Source organism: Dendropsophus ebraccatus, chromosome 6, assembly GCF_027789765.1.
Source record: "Dendropsophus ebraccatus isolate aDenEbr1 chromosome 6, aDenEbr1.pat, whole genome shotgun sequence".
Classification (NCBI taxonomy): domain Eukaryota; kingdom Metazoa; phylum Chordata; class Amphibia; order Anura; family Hylidae; genus Dendropsophus; species Dendropsophus ebraccatus.
Window position 1 is genome coordinate 9,520,762 of NC_091459.1, and position 16,242 is coordinate 9,537,003.

The following is a 16,242-nucleotide window of genomic DNA, read 5'->3' on the forward strand; positions in this document are numbered from 1 at the left end:
TGCACATACAATGTGATTAAATGTCGGTCTAATGTAAAATATGCTAGTTTTTGAAGACCAGCTATAAAAAAGGTAAATGGTAAATAAGTAAATAGTTGCACTGCTTCTCTTGAAGAAATCTAGTTTCATGAAGTAACTTGTTTTGTAGCTTTAGAACAGATAAATGAGAACATATACTCATATTGCTGGGTTTTTGGGTTTGTCTTTCAACCTCATAGGCTTGTTCTAGGTTTTCCTACTTTTGAGGTAACTCTGCTACACCAATGAAACAACAGATTTTAATGGCTAGAGAAGAGTGAACGTTTCCAAAGCTCGATTTTGCCACTTCAGCAGAAAGTTTGATTTTGACTCAACTACATTGGTCTAAACCTGAACTTAACCAGTAACTTTAAAATTTATGTTTAACAATTAGAGATGAGCGAATTGACATTATTCGGCAGTCGGCTTATACGGCGGCTGCCTTTGATCTCCGTGCCACAGTCTGCCGCTCAACCCCAGGTGCCTGGAAAAGCGGGATCCAGTCCTGGGAAACTTCTCCCATGACTGAATCCAGTTTTTCCAGGCACCCAGAGCAGAGCGGCATGGAGATTAAGCCGACTGACGAACAAAGTGATTTGCTTCCTTTGTGATGTAAATTTGCTCATCTCTAATAACAATGTCTTAAAGCCCTAAAAGTCCTGTATAACACTATTAGGTCACCGATGAATGATCTTAGTACTTTTTAGCTTAAAGTGACACTGTCACCCCCTTTGTGCATTCTGACATCTCTACACAGGTATAAAGGGTAAATTTAGCGATTTTCATACCTTATTTTATATCATACGTTGTGGTGCTTGCTCAAGTAAAAAGTCATCTTTTATCAACGGCAGACTGTGTTAAGTGGGCGGGGCCTCGCAGCAATAGCACCACTTAACCCCGCCCACCGCACCATTGTTGGCCCCACCCCCTTGACGCCCATTGGTGGGCCGACCTAGAGGGGTTGGGGCCTAGACCTTTAGGCCAGCCTGTTCCAAAAAGGAGCTGACATTGTCACTTTAAGTTAATGTCAAAGTTAAAGCAATATATATGGCTATAGGTAAAAAGATGGTAATTAAAAAAAAAAACACTGCACTAGTGGAATGATCCCTTTTTGGTGGCACATGTCTGAGGTGTTTATATGCACATGGAAATATGGGAAGAATCAATTGCTTTTTCCAAGGAATTTAACCCTTTTTAGGAAGTAGCAACAGGTTTTGTTTCCAGTGGCAATGTTTTTTGGGGGGAGTAGCAAAAGGATTTTTGTCCTAGGTGAAGCAAACCACCCTACATACTACTGCTCTTTCACAAAAACGGAATTGAATTTGTGATTGAACAGACTGTGGGCAGAAGTGACACCAACCCCTCAGAGCACTGCTTTCTCACATCAGTTAATGTACCAAAATCTGAAAAACTTAATTCGTAATGGAACGGGCTGCGTGAGAAACGTACACAGATTTTACACTGACAGAACAAACACTCGCTCTTGTGCTGCTTTAACTATAATTATTGTGTTTGTGTGGTCCTATACCACCTTACTGTATGTCGTCATTTACAAAGATCTGCTCACATATCAGACATTGTATAAATCATGCTTTTATTTAAATAGCAGACCAGAGGCCTCCGAGAGCCAAACCAAAGGTATAGCAGATCTCTTTTCTGATTATGTTGTCCAATGATTGTCCAAGTCAGTATAGTTGATGGAAAGCTCTGCCACAAGCCCAAATAAAATAAATAATATTGTACCACTTGGACACTAGAAGCTCGAAAATTTTTGTTTTTTTTTGGTTAATAGGGCAGACCTCTTCCCACACTTTGTTGCATTAGGCTATGTTCCCTTAAGGCCCTAATACACTAACGGACATATTTGGCCTTGTGTAATAAAAGGCGACGATCATCTGTCATGCACGTTGCCGGCTGATCGTTGCCTTTTGATGTCTTTCAACATGTTGAAAGATCAACGATCCATATAGCAACCATCTGCTTCCGCTGCTCTGTGCGACAGGAGTGGCAACAGCAGACCGCTGTTTAACAATTATACAGTTCGCCCCCCCACTTGCTGTTGGCGCGTGTAATAGCGCTGGCAGCAAGTGGGGGAACGAAGAGCAAGTGAACGCTGACCTGACAGGACGGGGCTCACTTTCTCCTGCTGATCACTCTGTGTAATTGGGGCTATAACATCTTTTTTGGGAGTTTAGGTCTATAGAATGGCCGTTATTTCATAATAACGGACGTCATTATTAAATATTCGAAAGTCCATTATTTGGTAGAGATGATCGAACATCGGAAAATCTTAGGTTCTATAGAACTCGAACCTTGTCGAACCTTCCGCATTTGATTCCCGATGCCTTCCCGATCCGTGGGGAAGGAGGAGACAGCCCGGGTACCGCCTGGAATTCCGGGATTCAGTCTAAGTAATAGGCAGGTGGTACCCGGGCTGTCTCCTCCTTCCCCATGGATTGGGAAGGCATCGGGAATCAAATGCTGAAGGTTCGACAAGGTTCGAGTTCTATAGAACCTAAGATTTTCCGATGTTCGATCATCTCTAATATTTAGACTTAAACAGCCAAAAAAAGATGTTGTGGGAACATAGCCTATACCGGATGACTGATTCACTTTATAACTGACATTAACCTTACCTGATTGCTTAGAACAAAGCTAACACCATGAACTGCATGTGGATGGAACATCTGCCAATATTATAGGTATTAAGTCTAAGATGGTAGAATAGTAGGTAGTGCTCTTCATTTGATTTGTGCAAAAAATTAAAATAAACGAAATTATTATGCTGGGTGTACCATTTTAATTGTAAAATGTTTGCGGGCGGTTCTACACAGAGACTTAATAATGAAAGAATTATAAAAACGCAATTTGCTTATTTCATGTTTCTTTTCAAGTAAATGAGCAGGAAAATTAGAACCATAAAGTGTTAACAAACTGGCCTGATTTTCGTAAGACTATCAAAGTAACCGAGACTTGAAATATTTATATTAGACTCTAGGGTGCAGCCGGCAAATTAAAATCCTGGAGAATTTGTAAGAAAGCAGAAACTATACAGTAAAATCCTCTCATTCATGCTCGTTGCAATCTTCAGTAATCCAGAGGCAGGCTCTTCCTTTCTTGGTTTTGACCAGGCAGCCTATGAACATTTGTTACAAGACTCTGATCTGACTTATTAAAGTACCAAGAAGCACTTAAGAGGCCTATCGGAGACATAAAGAGAAGTGTGAAAATCACGCATGTGAGGAAAGAAAAAGGGGATTACGTATCTCAAAGGGAACATAACTATACAAAATAAATTAAAGTAGTTCACAACAGCCGACTGGAAAGTTTCTCTAAGAATAATAATAATAGGATTTCCTGGTAGGACAGGCAAACGGAAACCTATATGGAATTACAATTATTATTTATATAACTTATTACTTATATAACTAACTTAAAGGAGAAGTCCGTCCAAAATTAATTTTTGATATGTTGTTACTTATGAAAAGTTATACAAATTTCTAATGTACATTAATTATGGGAAATGCACATATAGAGCTATTTCCCTTAATTTAGTAGATCAGGAAGTGTTAGAAATATCTCTGAATAAGTGACGTCACGACCCAGGGTGTAATTCCTATGGAGTGTCCAGCAGGGGGCGCTCTCTATATAGAAGTCTATGGGACTTTATTGTTTCTATGGGTTTCTATGTAATGTAATGTAATGTAGTGTACAGTGCTTTATTGAATGAATACAACTATGGAATACTTTGGGGAGCAAGTGTCCTTGCTCCCCAAAGTATTGCATAAATGTATTCATTCAATACATTCAATACACAGTAAGCCCACCGATCCGCCGCATTTCCGCCGAATTTCCGCCGCATTCCCGCCGATCCGCCACACGCTGATCCGCCCCATTCCCGCCGATCCGGACCATATACATTGAACTACAGCTCCCATCATCTGCTTCTAGTATGAACAGGTGATGGGAGCTGTAGTTGGGTAATGGATATGACATGCCGCCGGGCGCAGGGGGGAGCCGCTCAGTACACAGGAGCGCTCCCCCCTCCTTCTCCTCCTCCTTCCGTGATAACTTCCGCCTATACCAATGCTGACTCCCTGCCTGGCCGCCGCTCTCCGCTCACATATACCGGCTCCCGGCATCAGCGCGGACACCAGGATGCATCGGGAGCCGGTATGTATGGGGGGGAGAGCGGAGAGCGGCGGCCAGGCAGGGACTCAGCATTGGTATAGGCGGAAGTTATCACGGAAGGAGGAGGAGGAGGGGGGCTCCCCCCTGCGCCCGGCGGCATGTCATATCCCTTACCCAACTACAGCTCCCATCACCTGTTCATACTAGAAGCAGATGATGGGAGCTGTAGTTCAATGTATATGGTCCGGATCGGCGGGAATGCGGCGGAGCAGCGTGTGGCGGATCGGCGGGAATGCGGCGGAAATGCGGCGGATCGGCGGGCTTACTGTGTATTGAATGAATACATTTATGCAATACTTTGGGGAGCAAGGACACTTGCTCCCCAAAGTATTCCATAGATGTATTCATTCAATAAAGCACTGTACACTACATTACATTACATTACATTACATAGAAACCCATAGAAACAATAAAGTCCCATAGACTTCTATATAGAGAGCGCCCCCTGCTGGACACTCCATAGGAATTACACCCTGGGTCGTGACGTCACTTCTTCAGAGATATTTCTAACACTTCCTGATCTACTAAATTAAGGGAAATAGCTCTATATGTGCATTTCCCATAATTAATGTACATTAGAAATTTGTATAACTTTTCATAAGTAACAACATATCAAAAATTAATTTTGGCCGGACTTCTCCTTTAATATGAGAAGAAGAGATTACAATATAGTCCTATTAGTGATATTTATATCTAATATATTTCTTTATGTAATCACAATATGTTGATGATTGTTAATACCTAGTAGAAGCTCTGTTTTTTTTAGAGCTTCATATTTACTATAAAAGCCTACATTGCTCCTGTGAGACCCTTAAAGAGGAACTATCAGCAGGTTAAACGACTCTAACCTGCTGATAGCCCTCCAAAGCATCGGGGATGTGTCTTACCTTCCTCCTCGGCGCAGATCCTGCGATGTTTGCCATGGTAAACTCCGCTCCGGAGCACTGTTAAGAGCACTGCTGCATCATCTGGCCTTCCTCTTCTAATGAAAATCAATGGAGGGGAAGCGCCGGTGCTCCTAAGGGTGCTCCAGAGCAGACTTTATTCCAACTAACAGCGTGGGACCGGCACTAAGGAGGAAAGTAAGACACATACCTGCCTCCAGGGGTGGATTAACTTTACCATAGGCCCTGGGCTGTTTACCAAGCTGTTCACCCCAACCCACTGTAACTTTGGCAGCTCTAGTGTAGTGTTCATAGTACAGGATAGATAATGTCATCATTTGTCAATTGTGCAAAATTGCTGCAAAAAAGCAGTGTTTTTTTTTTAAAAAAACCTGTAGCCAGGAGACATTACACCACTGAAAGTATGTCTTTTTGAGTGGCCATGGGCCCCCCAGGAGCTCAGGGTCCCAGGCTACCGCCCAAAGCGGACCTATTATACTTCGCTACTGCCTTCCTCCTCAGCTTTCCCGGCGCTATAGGGGGGGATTGTTGAGAATTGCAGGAGGGGAGAATTGGCCCAAGGGTTATAATCAGAGTAGTGTTGGAGGAAAAAACAGCAGTCCCTTCTATCTTGGGTGCAAATCTCAACAACATAATGGAAGACTCAGTTGTATCAATAGTACAATGTCCCCTCTCTTCCATATACCTGAATGTTAGTTTACACTTTGTAAACCAATGTGAAAAAGTTTACAAATTTCTGCAGCTAAAACAAATCAAAAACCTGTAATAACATACCAAAAATCTTCAAGGGATATATATCTCTCTATTTTCCTTGGTTTTAGGGCAGGAAGAATGGTCCTCATCGCGATCCAGTTTAAAGGCACCTCTACAAAGAACAACTAGAGGAGGTTACAGAGAACATCCATATGGTAGATACTGAAGGCCTTCAGCATTTGTGCCCTCCTCTTAGAGACAATTAATTGCCTTATGGCTCTGCATAAAACAGCAACATGACAAGTAATAATCCATTTTTATCTTGGGGATTATTGCTTGTGGTTTCCCAATGTACTTCTGTATGTGCGATAACGTGGTGTAGCATTGGCTTTAATATTTTTTTAAACATGGACTGAAAAAATGCAGGATCATTTTGTCTAAAAACCATGAAACGGGAAAATGTGTACTGTTGGTTGTTGTTCATTGTGGTGTATTAACTTTCTAAAAGCATGAACGTGTGACAGCATTGGTAAAGTCGAGACAAAAAAAAAAAAAAAAAAACAACATGCCAGGCCTGGAATTTCATTTGTATAGGGATGCTAAACTTTTTGAATATGATTTTTGAACATAACATAATTAAATTGTAGAGAGGATGTCTTAAACTGGCTTTTTATAATACGTGTGAGAAACAAAATGTTCGGTATTAAGTTTGTAAATTTAATTTTTAAAAAATGCTGTTTTAATGGGGTTTGAAAACTAATCGGCTACTGTAATGTATGTAGCTAACGGAATCTGTCGGTGTTTTAATCTGTATTTGTTTAAAACAATCACATAAAGATCAATGTGTAATCTTCTCTAAATAGGAAATCATAATTTGTCAAACATGTCTGCTAGAATTTTGTCAATAAAGCTGACATTTTGTAAGAAACTAAACTTGCAATCACTTTGCTTTCGACTGTAGCCTTAAATGCCTGATGTATTTCCTTTTCTAGGAATGCCTTTAAAAAAGTTTTTGCAAAATGACCCCAAGTTTTGTTTTAAGCATCTTGTGTAATATTTTTTTAAAAGTTTTAATAACTCTTGCTTGTTAAATAATTTAAAAGTTAACCTTCTAAACTGTTATTTCATACGCGGTTAGAAAACACTAATGTGCAAGGTGTTTAAATGGCTTCTAAACGACTCTCTAAGCTTCGTCTTACTAAACAAAAACTCTGACTTGTTTGCACCACCGCTAGCATGTCTCTCGCGAGAATGTAATGGAGTTAAAAGAGGTAAGATTACTACTTACCGACGTTAGACTGTCCTAATGCCAAGAGTCAGCCTAAACATTAAATCTATTTTAACTTTTTGTTAAAATCTATTTTAACTTTTTGTAATCATTGTCTAAGCTTTTGGTTGTCACTCTTAGGAGTGTGTTGACTGCATCATCGTAATAACGATTTATCTTTACTACCAATAATCATCAGTGTCACCGCCCAGATGTTGCTCTTTAACTTCGACTTCAAAAACTTTATTTGTAATTTCCAGTGCTAAATGTCACCAACCTTGAAAGCAGTTTAATGGGGCTGATATTTCTTTTGAGACTATCAGATTTGATGACTGATGATTATTAAAGGAAAAGTGTCGCAGGAGTCAAAGGATGACTAAACCCTAAACAGGTAACACTAATAGTAACTCTGTAATTTTGCAGTATGCGAGTAAATGTTAAATATTCTCAACTATTAAGCTACTTATAGTTAAAAAAGTAAACCTACGAGAAGGGAACAACTAGGATTGTAGGCTCTTAAACCGATAATTAAGATTAACTAGTGATATCAAAATTTTAAATCTCAATTAACTAAACGGAACTAAAATTAACTATAACAGGAATGCTACGCTTGCTAACATCAGCTATTTAACGTAATATATTGTGGAAATGAAAAGCATGAAATAGGGCCACCAAAAGGATTTCTATTCCCGAGATTTCTTTTTCGTTTAATCTTAATACTTCTGGCTTTTTGTCATTGTGATTGGTTTACTTTTTTGATGAGAATACACTATAAGCTTTTATGATATTGCATAACTGTTGGATAGTCCATTACAGTCGGAGTTGCATGCTTACCCTTTACACTTTAGCTGTTTTTGTTGTGGTCTATCGTTAATATTCGGCTTAAACAAGTACGTTGTGTTTAGTAAATTGATATTATTCCATTTCAGATATTGTGCTTAGCCAAGAGCGGTGGATATTAAGTAGAAGCGGAGCTTCTTAGACAGGTAAGCATCACAGACGTTATGTTTTTAACTCCAAATTTGTTACAGTGGAATATAATGTGCAGTTAATACCTGTTTTTCATCTGTAAAGGGGTACTCTGGTGAAAAGCTAATTTATGTTTATAAATCTCAAGTCTTCCCATACTTATCAGCTGCTGTATGTCCCGAAGGAAGTGATGTCTTCTTTTGCTCTCTGCTGCCACCCCTGTCCGAGCCAGGAACTGTCCAAAGCAGGAGAGGTTTCTATGGGGATTTGCTACTGCTTTGGACTGTTCCTGTCTTGGACAGAGGTGGCAGCAGGGAGCACTGTGTCAGACTGAAAAGAATACACCACTTCCTGCAGGACATACTGTAGCTGATAAGTTCTGGAAGACTTGAGATTTTTTTTTAATAGAAGTAAATTACAAATCTGCATAACTTTCCAAAACAAGTTGATTTGAAAGCAAAAGATTTTCGCCGGAGTACCCCTTTAAGTTATTTATTTTTTTGTTTTCTGTTAAAAGGAAATCTGTCAGGTTGGTTAAGTGTAGCATAACATAGTAAATATACTGATAGACATACTAAAGGGCATGTATCAAGACTGGTGCATGCTGATCTAACATAACCCCCCCCCCATGCTACACCTGATCCAGATTCACACCTGATCATCATAATCACGATAGTTTGCACAAATATATGCGTCTTTCTTCCTGACATCCATCAGGTGCACATTTCATAGATTCCTCCCCCTGTTTTCAGTGGTCTGGCAGTTACATGTACCGTGTTTCCCTGAAAATAAGACAGTGTCCTATATTAATTTTTGCTCCCAAAGATGCACTAGGTCTTATTTTTAGGGGATGTCTTATTTTTCCATGAAGAATTCACAAAAAAATTTAACAACAACAAAAAAAAGAACATTATAGTTGTAAAGTTGTTGTCATCACAAACCAGCATAACTAGACATAACGCTGGTGGCAGTGAGGATCTTACGTCTGGAAGATGCCTTATTTTTGGGGATGCCTTTTTTTAAACTATCCTGTAAATCCTACATTATTTTGTGCATGCTTCTGAATGTTCTGTATTTTTTTTTTTAAACTACTGTACGCATCAGCAACAGACCACTGAGAACAACATGTTTGTCACTATTTTATGCTGCCATTGGCGAGATACATAACCAACCTGAGAGTTTCCCTTTAAAGTGGACCTGTCAGTCTAAAATGAAGGCATTTACTCACAGAAGGGGGTACAAACTAGGCTTAAAACATCACTTTTAATGTAAATAGCTAAAAAACAGTCCCCATGTAACAAAACATCAGAAAAAGATTAAAGCTCCTCCTTATCATGCCAATCCTGAGTCACATGACAAAAGACGTAAATGTGGTATCCACAGGAAAGCCACTGTAGAGCTTAGTTGGATGCGACTTAGACCACTATCTCTGTGCATAGTTACCCCTACTAGTCGACTATAATTCTGTAGATCCTTAGTTTAGTCATCATTGTTATTGATTTATTACCTCCTGCCTGCTTTGATATTCCTCCCAGAGGACTCCAGAATATGGAAGAAACCCGTTGGAAACGCAAGTAGGGCAACTTTGTGTAGGCTTCAATAGGGAAAGATCAAAGGGATAGATAGCGGTAGGGGTCGCCCTTTTTAGGGTGAGTGCTCCAAAGACCCTGGGTGAGCAGTGGTAACCTACTGTACCACATTTCTCTTGTAGGGTTTAATAGGGTTAACTCCTCTTTGCCCCTTATTTTGTATCAATCTAGTGTGGTGTGTGGACAGCTCCTGCCTTTGCCCGATCCAGAATCTACATGAACACACTCGTAAGGTACCACATTTACTTCTTTTGTCATGTGACTCATGATTGGCATGATAGGGAGCTGTTTATTGTTTGTATTCCTGTTATTTATCATCTTTTTCTGATGTTTTGTTACGTGGGAACTGTTTTTTTTTAGCTATTTACTTTAAAAGTGATGTTTTAAGCGTAGTTTGTACCCCCTCCTGTGAGTAAGTTTAATTTTTGACGTTGTACGGTTTGGTTGACCTTAATTGGCTGGCTGTTTCTGTAAAAGCTAAAATAAAGGCAGTGGACTATAGTGCTTCTTACCATGAATCAGAAGATATAACTGTTGTTTTAATCTGTCACTCCTGTCGTATACGGTTTAGTTATATGCAAATTAAGAGACAACAAAACTTCTAAAGCTTATGGCACTGGATCCAATTTCTTATCTAAACTAAGCAAATTGCTTCATTTATTCTGCGCTCCACTCATCAAGCCGCCGGCCTTTCAGCACTGCTCTACTCCTTGGCGCTCCTCCCCGGGTGCCATGGAAAAGCTGGATCCAATCCCGGGAAACTGAGAGATGTTTCCCAGGATTGGATCAAGCTTTTCCTGGCATCCTGGAAGGAGCCGCATGGAGCGGAGCAGCCAACAGGCTTGATAAGCGGAGTGCAGATGAAACAAATCGCTTCACTTCGTTTAGGTGAGCGATTCGCTTATCTCTAGTCTTGGCCATAGTGAGGTGTGCTTACAAATAGGGTCTCTTCTTCCATAACCCACTGATTTAAATTGACACCATACCATAGTCAACAAAAGTCTACACACCCCTAAAATCATTTGGGGGGGGGGGGATAATTGATCTACAGTGATATAATTATGTAACATTACTAATAATGTCAGCATTATCTGAATAGTATGGGGGGTGGGCAATTTTCGGAGATTTACCCTGTTAACTAGACTAACTAGAAACTGCCCTGCTCCTATATTACTTCTCTGCATATACACTGCATGGGCCTTTTCGTGCCACCTCCTATAGTAATAAACCTATAAGATAAAGCTGCCATGTCAATAGGTATGGACTAAAACATCGTACAGGCTGAGGTTTGACTCTATTACTTATATGGAGGCATGGGCAGTGTCAAATTAACTTTGCCAAAGTAGTTGCCATTACCCTGAGGAGTGGCTGATGAGCTATCCTGTGCAGAGCTCATCACTCTATTTTGCTTGGAAAATCTTTTTATTGTAATAAAAGGAAAGTTATGCATTAAAGCGACTCTGTACCGACAATCTGCCCCCCCCCCCCCCCCCCCAACGACTTGTACCTTCGGATAGCTGCTTTTCATCCAAGATCTGTCCTGAGGTCTGTTCGGCAGGTGATGCAATTATTGTCCTAAAAAATAATTTTTAGGGTGCCTTCACACGTACCGTATCCGCAGCGGATTTCACATTCTATGGGGTCACATACCCGCAGCGGACTTTTCATTCCGCTGCAGATATGTGACCCGGCCCCTTCACCCCAAATCCGTATACAAGAGACAGAGGTATGTCATAACTCACCAAGCACACAAAAATAAATTCAAAAAGTATACATAATCTTTATTCTTATATCTGTACATACACAAAACAACCCTGCACAAACCCAAAATTTAAAAACACTTAAAACACCCAAATATATCCAGGAGGGACCCTCGAGCAATACATAGAGTCCCTACCTCCCCATATACAGCTACTATATTCGAACCAACACTCTATACAATATATATATGCAATACACCAATCTAAGAATGAATAAATAAATGTACAAAAACTATATATATATATATATATATATATATATATATATATATATAAATATACAAAGTGCAAGTGCATAAACCCTCAAAGTGCAATATGCATAGATAAATAATTAACCATATATCCAAGTGGTAACCTAAATCAAAAAATCAAGATGTATTCCCAGATAGAGTGTGGTCAGCTGAATGGGGTCAAAACACCCTACGTGTTACGTCCCGAACCCGGAACTTCGTCAGGAGTACAGACAGGTCATACAGGGTTGCTTATATATCCAACAAAGTAATACATCATATTGAGCACCTGACATAAATAAGTCAGATAACTTACAGGTGGAGGAGAGCTCTAGTCCGCCGGCCCCTTCACCCGTCGCCCGCAACAACGGCTGAGAGCATACATTACCTGCTTGGCGCCAGGGCTGTGTGAAGCTTCAGGCTCCCTTCACTCCTCATCAGCCAATCAGTGCTGCCGTGGCTGATGAGCAAGGGGAGGCGGGAGCCTCACACACAGCCACGACGCTGAGCAGATAATGTATGCCCCAGGCCGGGGCTGCGGGTGGCGGGCAGCCGGGGGTTAAAGGGGCCGGGTCACATATACCAGAAACTTCACTATACCAGGATCCACAGCAGATTTAGCTGAAAACTCGCAGCGTGAAATCCGCTGCGGATCTGGTACGTGTGAAGCTCCATTTAAATTTGCACCCTTGTGTCAAATTGACGTCGGCTACAGTTTCTGTGCTCTAGGCCTGCCACACCTTTTTCATCCCTCTATCCCTGCTCCCCACCCACCCTCCTCAACATTAGGAATGCCTCTGGGCAGGATTTCTCCTAATCATCACTTGTCTGAGCACTGCACCTGTGCTGGATGGTTAAGGCACAGGTGCAGTTAGATATGCAAAACAGGAGTCCGTGGAGCCTCAGTTGCGAGTCTCAAAACACGGGATAGCCAGATATCACTAGCCTGTTGCCACGGGGTGTCTCCAAGATAGGGAGAGCACCACACCACCCTGATAAATAGCCCCTTAAGTCCCACTCGGTTGCGAGTATTGGAACATAAATAGGGAAACACCAGGGTGGCCCCTTTTTGTCAATGTCTAACTCAAGGTGCGAGTATTGCGATCTTGACAAGGGCTTACTCCACACTGACGAGGGGCAAAAACCCCGAAATGGCTGTCTGTGGATGGAAGCCTGCCTTGGCAAGCCCTTGTCAAGTGAATAGAAGAAATCGTTGCCCAGGGGCATTCCTAATGATGAGGAAGGCGGACAGGAGGGACGGAGAAGCAGTGCAAGCCTAGGGCACAGACACTCTAGGCCACGCCAATTTGACACAGGGCTGCAAGTTTAAAAGTTGTTTTATAGGACAATAACTGCATCACCTGCTGAATGGACCCCAGGACAGATCTTGTATTAAAAGCAGCTATGCGACGGTACAAGTGGTTTGGAGGATCAGAATGTGGGTACAGAGTCGCTTTAAGGACAAGAAAATACATTTATACCATAATATTAAATATTTAAAGGCTAGGTAATGCCACCAGACAAAGAGAAATCAAAACAGTAAACTTTACAGTTAACTTTAGTAACTTTAGCTGGAAAGTGCCTCCAAACAGCTTCTGCCAAGTCAAATAAAATCATGGGACGCATCAAAAGAAGCAAAGATGACATGACAAGAACATCATTTTGCCTCTATACAAATCACAAGTTAGAACAAACATGAATATTGTATATACTGTTAGACACCAGTATATATATATATATATATATATATATATATATATATATAGATATTAGAAATGGGATATGATCAAATAATTTATTGTAATTAGATATGGGGAAGGAATTCTTCCAAGTAATATGTGGAAGCAATTTCTCCATATGAGTTTTTCTTTCCACTGGATCACCATTTTAAGATAATAGGTTGAGGTGGATGGACTTATATTATATATGGTGTCAGCTTTACTATGTGAGTTTATTAGGACAAAATCTATCTTCCAATAAGTCTATGGGTGGGTCAGGCAGTTGACGTGGTTTCTTGTGCTCTGCTACCATTGGATTATCTTCAGGGTAAATTCACACGGGCGTCTCGCATAAGAAATCCGCAGCTAATCCGCAATGCATGTATTAATAATAATAAGAATAATATGTGTATTGCCGATTAGCTGCGGATTAGCTACGGATTAGCTGCGGATTTCTTGTGCGAGACGCCCTTGTGAATTTACCCTCAGATTGTTTTATTATGTTTGCCGGACAGTTCCATGTTTGCTCTGTGCTAGAAACAGAACTAGAATGTAAACATTTCTGAAGTGCAAAATGCTGGAATGTTACTTATATTTAAAGAATTCTGCTCCACACTGATGAGGGGCAACACCCCGAAACAGCTGTATGTGGATCGATACCTGGCCTTGGTTTTTCCCTTGTCATTACATTGACTTAAAGGGCCACTTAATATTGTGGTTTTGGTGGTTTCCCTACAGTAGCCACCCCTTAGCTGGGTCCTTCCTGGAGGGATATCTGGCTAGTCCTGTGTTTCGAAACTCTTCGGTGAGGCTCCATGGGCTCTTCTTTTGCATATTTTTTTATATTTAAAGCATTACTGTCACTTAAAAATATTTGCTAGAAGAATCCGGGGGAAGCATTTATCTGAGCACTCCTTTACCCTGCTCTCTGCTCTATGTATCTCCTTGCAGGGGATCCTTATGGTCCCTTTACACAGAGCGATAATTTGCGCAATCGAACAATTAACGATTTTGAAGTAACAATGTGTTTTTTATAACGATCAACGTTTATATGGTACGATGAATCGTTTGAAAAATTCGTTATTACGATTGTTTTAAGATCACTTAAGACCATCTCACATTAAGGGTGAATTGGTGAAAGGCTGTTTAGACGAAGCGATCTGCAAATTTTCTGCGTACGACTAACGACGATTTTAGAACATGTTGAAAGATCACGATGAACAATTTAATCACTCGTTGCTGAAGCACCCCCAGTGGGAGGAAACCCCCACCCCTCTATGACACGGCTCTATTAGAATGAATGGAGCCATATCATAGAGGGGCAGAGGTTTCCTTCCACTGTGGGTGGGTCAGCCTGCCTCCAGTGATTCAGCCCCGGCCTGATAGTACATTCACTTTAAAGGAGAAGTCAAGCAAAAATTTTCATCAAAGCATTGTATTGCCCCCCAAAAGTTATACAAATCACCAAAATACACTTATTATAGGAAATACTTATAAAGTGCTTTTTTCCCTGCACTTACTACTGCATCAAGGCTTCACTTCCTGGATAACATGGTGATGTCACTTCCTGGATAATATGGTGATGTCACTTCCTGGATAACATGGTGATGTCACGACCCGACTCCCAGAGCTGTGCGGGCTGTGGCTGCTGGAGAGGATGATGGCAGAGAGATGCTCAGTGTCCCTCCACTGCCCTGTGTCCCTCAGTGTCCCTCTGCCATCATCCTCTCCAGCAGCCACAACCCGCACAGCTCTGGGAGTCTGGTCGTGACATCACCATTTTATCCAGAAAGTGACATCACCATGTTATCCAGGAAGTGACATCACCATGTTATCCAGGAAGTGACATCACCATGTTATCCAGGAAGTGACATCACCATGTTATCCAGGAAGTGAAGCCTTGATGCAGTAGTAAGTGCAGGGAAACAAGCACTTTATAAGCTTTTCCCATAATATGTGTATTTTGGTGATTTGTATTACATTTACTGTAATAAGTGTATATTGATTATTTGTAAAACTTTTTAGGGGCAATGCTAAATTTTAATTTACTGGAGAAGCCACCAGCAATGTCACTGGGTTATTTTCTTCTTTTGTTGCAATAAATTTGGTCATATATAATTGTGGGAAAAATCATTCAATATTTTTTGTTTTGTTTTATTATAGCTATATTTTGTGACTACTACAACCCTAAAGGTGAATATGAGGGGCACTATCACCCATGTGGCAATTACACAGTAATTGGCTCAGCGGGCTGTCACACTCAGGAGTGACAGCCCACTTAACCAATGACTGGCCGTGGTGCTGTCTCGTGTTAATCAGTGATTGGCTCAGAGAACTGGAGATGGCTGCAATCAGTGAGGACAGAGGAGACCCATAGGAGGACAACAGAGGAGTGCGGACAGGTGAGCATACCCTTTTTCTATGTGTTTTAAATTGTGCGGCCACCATCTTGAACCGAGATTTGGTACGAACTTTGCAGGCAGTTTGGTTCTATACCGAACCAAACTTTTGCAACGTTCGTAACAAACCTCGGTTCATGAAGTTCGGTTTGCTCATCTCTAGTAATATGGTCAGTATTTTTTACCAAAACCGGGAATGGATTAAAAACATAGAAAAGATGCAAATCATTCCATTATAGTTTTTCTCTGTCGGTTCCATTCCTGGTTTTGGGTAAACATACTGACCAAAATAAGACCCATGGAACAACGCCCATTGTTTTCACACAATGCATTGAACAACAGCTGTTGTTATGAGTGCCAAACAACGTCCGTTGTTCAATGCATTGTGTGGAAACAACAGCCGTTGTTCCATTAACTTAAATGCATTTCAATGCAATATGAAAGGAACAGCTGTTTTAATAGAAAACAATGGCCGTTCTTTTCAAAACGTTGTGTGAACATAG

At 40.8% G+C, this 16,242-nt stretch overlaps 1 protein-coding gene across 2 annotated transcripts in view; it reads left to right on the forward strand.

Moving 5' to 3' along the window:
* KHDRBS2 (KH RNA binding domain containing, signal transduction associated 2) overlaps positions 1–15,680 on the forward strand; it is a 180,826-nt gene extending 165,146 nt beyond the window's left edge. The window contains exons 9-11 of one of the 2 annotated variants that reach the window (XR_011363480.1): positions 5,936–6,110; positions 8,004–8,060; positions 15,504–15,680. Coding sequence is in view for 1 of the 2 variants with exons in the window: in XM_069973408.1 (XP_069829509.1) it covers positions 5,936–6,033 (98 nt within the window). In the remaining variant the exon portion in view is untranslated. Of the gene's footprint in view, positions 1–5,935; positions 6,372–8,003; positions 8,061–15,503 lie in introns of those variants that run through there. The other variant, XM_069973408.1, reaches the window with a different exon arrangement.
* The last annotated feature ends 562 nt before the right edge of the window (positions 15,681–16,242 follow it).